Raw genomic sequence first — 4,995 nt, forward strand, 5'->3', positions numbered from 1 at the left:
CACGTGATATATCAAAGCGTTCATAAATTAAAAACACATCTAATTTTATAATTTGATGAGTTTTTAATTTTTGTAAAAAAACTTGGAGAATGTTTCAAATAATATAACTTTGTAAATTCTCTGTAGATAATCAAAAACATTTCTCAAGATTCTTTATCGACTTCGCGTTTATAACAGCCATTGTTACCAGATGATCTTATTTGAGATTGACTCAGGCTCTTGGGTTTATGGAGGACAATGTGTTCCTGAAAAACCTTGAGCCTCTTCTTGTCCAACACTTTCGTCTCTGTCCCCAAAAACAGCCATGATCACCACTTCTTTGAACTCCTTGCTGTCTGGTAATCCAGACTCTATCGCTTTCTTCTCTTTCGTGTTTGTCTCTCCCTCATCACAACCACCAAAACTCAACATTCCCATGGTTTGACTCGACAATCTTGTCCTCTTCAGCTTCTCTTTATTGTTGATCAACTTCGAAGAGAAGAACGGTTTTGCATCAACCCTTAATGGGTTGTTTAGTACTACATTCACATTCACATTGGTTTTCACGTTCTCGTCACCGTACCCACCATTGCTCAAATCCGGCTTTGCCTTAGGCTTCACGCTCTGTTCTCTACTGAGGCTGCCATATATAGGAAGAACAAAACATGGTGTCAAAAAGCCTTCTCTACTCAACCCTATCATCCCCTCCTCTTCTCATCATCTCGGAGCCAAGATCGTTATAAGCATAAGCTTTTAAATGTGAATCCACTCCTCTAGGACCGTTATTCAAGTGGCTATCTCGTAATTGAAAATGATGCTTACAAATATCTCGTAAGCTTTAAGTACTTGTACCTTGAAGACATCAGTGCCACACAGAAAACCACCGTCTAATAAGACAGAAACTTGTCCATATATGGTTCTCTCGAACGTGGCTAAATATGAAAACTTTACAACCTAAACCAGCATGAGCTCTATCGCTAAACTACTTTATGACACTTGGATATTTTAATTAGGAAGCTTAAAGCTTGAAACTTAATATTGATATGGAACAAATCATGAAATCATGTTCATATACTGGTCATATAATTCACTTTTTGCAACAAACTAAGACACACACATAAACAGAGGTCCTACTGTGTAGAAACACAATTATACAAAGATACTACTGCCGAGCTGATAAATAGCTTCAATGAACGTCTCATGAAGTTCTTGTATCCCCACCTGTTCATCAAAACCCAAACCATTCACCCGCAAGACAAATCTATGATATAGTAACTCCATGATGGAATCCCACAAGAAATTTTTTATCGCCACCTGTCATGTATGATCCCCTTCTCTCTTCTGTCGTTTACACCATCTGTGATTCTTCTCTCTAATGTGGTCTTATTTCATATACAAACATTCTTCTTGTGGCTCTTGCCTCTGTGTAGTTCCAACTGGTACATTTCTGTTGCATCATATTTGTTTAGCAATCCATTTGGTCCATGGTGTCCTCTTTTCGATTCACAGAAAAATAAAAGCTCAGCTTAGTAACATACGTTGTATAATCAACATGAAAGAGATCATGAGTGTTTCGAGTGAGTGATTGTTGATCAGCCTTCTTTCCTCTTTATCTTCTCTGGCCATTTTCCTTGAAGCTGAAGCAGATTCAGTTTGGTCCCCTGTTTGTGTCTCAAGACTAAATTCGATTTCTAAAGATGTGCAGTTGCATTGCTTTGGAAATGGCTCTGAGGAAGAGGTCTTGTTCTCTTGTAGCTTCTGTTGTTTCTCAAACATAATCTATAGTTGTCGGCCCTGTTTCTCAATCTGTATCTGCAGCGACCGTTGGACCTGAGGCATATAATTTAAACAGCATCACACATTAGTCATGATATGTTAGGACTTAGGACGCACTACTACTCTTTCTTGTTTGAAGTAAGGTAAAGAAGGGTAGTTTATTTTTATTGATAACACAGGTGAAGGAGATCATATTACCTCGAGCTGATCATGGAGACGTTTCTGAACTTCCATTTGAAACCTTAGAGCTTGTGTGATCTCAACGCTCATGCAAACGAAACATTAACAAAAATTAACTTAGCTAGAAACACACATATAAGTATTTAACCTTATTACAAACAAAACTCTAAACAAATAAAGTCCCTACGTTTTCATGTCAAGAGGTTTGATATCTTCCATAGATGTCAACTTCTTTTCTTGAGGTTCTTCTGTAGCTTCTGAAGTCTCCGGTTTGTACCTCGCCGTTCTGTATTTCTGTAGAAAGAAAGACCATATACCACAAAGATAAAACAGAATGAGATGCAAAAAAAGAAACGTGGAACAAACCTTCAAATGGCTTTTTAAGTGATAGATGGTCAAGCCAGGGTTATTCAAGAGATTCAAAACAGCCTTAGGCGTGGCTCCTAATGGTGGATATTAAGAAAGTTAAGAGAAGAATAAACAGCCCTGAGATATTCTTTTTCAAGAACTAATAGAAGAAGAAAGCTTACACACGTTCACTACCACAACGCTGATTAACAGCTTCAACGAGCCTCATGAAGTTCTGGTGTCCAACGCATGCGTTGCTTAGATGCAGATGATAAGTTTCTTGCACTGAGCTGCTCCTCAAACGAAACCACTTGATGCGGGGGGTGGTTAGCTATTACCTCTTCTTTCCTTGGTACGACCAAACATGGTGTCGGTATCTGTTGAAAAGGCATGATTAAATGACAAAATGAGTAAACAGAAGTTCGTATAATAATGCTACATAGAAACTGAACCTGTGGACTTGGATCTCCAAGAAGTTCAGACCATTAGGCTCCGAACCATTGTCAATAAGCTGATCTGCCCAACTTTGCCATTCGCTTTTCTGATGGAGTTCCACGGATGAGACCACCCTCTCTGCTTGTTGATTCAGAACAGGAACTTGATAAGAAAAATCAAAGAACTCGTCTAGAGGGTCTGCCAACTTGGAAAATCTTCCAAATAAAAAGCTTTATTTTTGGGTCAGTATTCAGCTTCCATATTCATTTTTCCCAGTCGATAGGAGTCGCTTGAAGGACTTGTGCTGTAGTCTCTCAGTGCTCACAAGCTGCCCAATATCCAGATTTTGTTGAGTAAACCCCATCCTTCGTTAATAAAATAAAGAAGTTTCATGATGAACTACCAAATTTCATTTGGAAACATCTGGTAAGATGTCATATAAAGAAAGAGAGGATAACAAAAAAAAACAAAGAAGACGTAATACACTGGATTTAGTGTTTACCTGTGAGCACCTTCTAATGTGGACTATGATTTACTGAAGTTTCCACCCTCAGTGATAAAGGCTGGCTTCAAGTCGCCATGTTCATCTTCCCCATTTTTGGCTGTGAAGTTATGATGTCGTTCGAATCAGTAATATATCGACCGTAGCATAAGGCCACTGATCCCATGGAGACTATTATGTAAGACCATTGGAAATACAGAGTTAGGTATTTAAATGCAAGCTGCTAAAACAGATGCAAAAAAGTGAATTACAAAGTATCATCCTAATCTTCTGCACCAGCGACACTTTTTCGTTCAATGAACTGTTATTCAACCTATTCATAGAAACAAAAACAATGTGAGACAGATAATCATCAAACACCAGTTTAAAAAGCATTTAAAATAGAAAATGAATTCTCAAAGCCACAATTAGCTGCAGGGAAGATAAATAAGACAAAATAAATAGCTAAATTATGTTTATTCATAAGTCGGATACATACTCTGATGAAGTACATATAGATCATTGGATACCAGGTTCTACATTCTTGGGTCATAAGTATACTGTTTTTAGAACCATAAGAAAAAGACCGAGGCAGGTCAACTTACAGTTTCAGGCAGATTATTAATCAGCACTGAAGTCATCACCGTTGCTCGAGCAAATATTCTGAAAAAAAATCAGCAAAAACAGTTGATTAGATATCCAAAGCATCATCAAACAAAATGTCTAAATGTTCAAAGAGTCGTCATAAACAGTAGACTTTCCAACGCTTTCGAATCCTTCAGTGTCGGGGTAATATAATGGAAGTTTTTACACCGTCAAGCTCTATCTCTAGTGGTGTTCCCCATACCCAAACCCAAATCCATGTTCACAACAGTTAAAGTGGATTCCAACCAAAAAGGTTAAACCTTTCAATAGCAAGAAGACTATATTTGAAATTGGAGGATGATATTGTCCTGGCAAAAATGGGATTGGTGGTGACATACCTTTTGTTTTGGTATCACGCATGTGTCCAACACCAAAACCTAATGAATATGAAAATATTTATTTATGACTAAAGCTTGGAAAGGAAAGGGCAAAAAAAAAAACCTTGCATCTCTCTCTCTCTCGTTCCAGTACTCAGCGGCTGAGTACTCAAACGATCTTAAACCGTTTATATCGATTCCGTCGTGGTTATCGTTCGGATCTCCGAACTCGTTGCTTTGGATCGTGTCGAACTCGACAGTGAAGACGTGGTTCGTTTCGTTACCGTTGTTTGAGTTGTTGAAGAGACCGATGTATTGACTTGATTGGGAGTGCGGAAGTGAGGCTATGGGATGGAGAGACGACGAAGACGATTCCATGGCCGCTTAGAGTGGGGATCTGGGAGTATATGGCGAAGACGAAGGTGGTGGAGACGGAAGAGACGGTGGCGTTTGGTATGTCTTTGAACTGGATTGGTTTTGTGTAGAAGGCGTGACCGTTTTTTTTTTGCCACCATGTTTGATCGCCGGAAGATGAAACGGAGAGAGAGAGAGATTCACGCGAGAGATAAAGCATGATATGGGCTGAGACTTAATTTGTTTCGAACAAAACAAATACAAAAATAAAAGAGCCCAAGAATACCCAATTTCTTGATCTGATGTGGTGAAATGCTGGTTTGCTATTGGCTGATTTTTTGCTTACGTGAACACATTCCCCTTAGCTTATATTCACCTTAGTATTGTATCGATTTTTTAACACCGGTTTAAAAATTGTAATATCTTTCTACAATAAAAACTTACAACTACGTCACTAAAACCTAAAATCTACAAACTAAA

At 38.4% G+C, this 4,995-nt stretch overlaps 1 protein-coding gene, 1 long non-coding RNA gene and 1 pseudogene across 2 annotated transcripts; all 3 read right to left on the reverse strand.

Annotated features, from left to right (window-relative positions):
• Positions 1 to 225: 225 nt before the first annotated feature.
• On the reverse strand, positions 226 to 842 carry LOC125594601 (protein POLLENLESS 3-LIKE 2-like). The gene is made up of 2 exons (XM_048770741.1): positions 832 to 842; positions 226 to 619 (listed from the first exon to the last, which is right to left on the reverse strand). Exons 1-2 carry the CDS (start codon positions 840 to 842, stop codon positions 226 to 228), a joined length of 405 nt encoding a protein of 134 aa, XP_048626698.1.
• A 140-nt stretch (positions 843 to 982) lies between these two features.
• LOC125594602 lies at positions 983 to 3,082 on the reverse strand (annotated as a pseudogene).
• A 329-nt stretch (positions 3,083 to 3,411) lies between these two features.
• On the reverse strand, positions 3,412 to 4,752 carry LOC125594603. The gene is made up of 4 exons (XR_007329920.1): positions 4,286 to 4,752; positions 4,183 to 4,221; positions 3,805 to 4,104; positions 3,412 to 3,533 (listed from the first exon to the last, which is right to left on the reverse strand). It is a non-coding gene; the product is annotated as an uncharacterized LOC125594603 (long non-coding RNA).
• Positions 4,753 to 4,995: the final 243 nt, after the last annotated feature.

This window comes from Brassica napus (genome assembly GCF_020379485.1).
Source record: "Brassica napus cultivar Da-Ae chromosome C1 unlocalized genomic scaffold, Da-Ae chrC01_Random_14, whole genome shotgun sequence".
In the NCBI taxonomy this organism is placed as follows: domain Eukaryota; kingdom Viridiplantae; phylum Streptophyta; class Magnoliopsida; order Brassicales; family Brassicaceae; genus Brassica; species Brassica napus.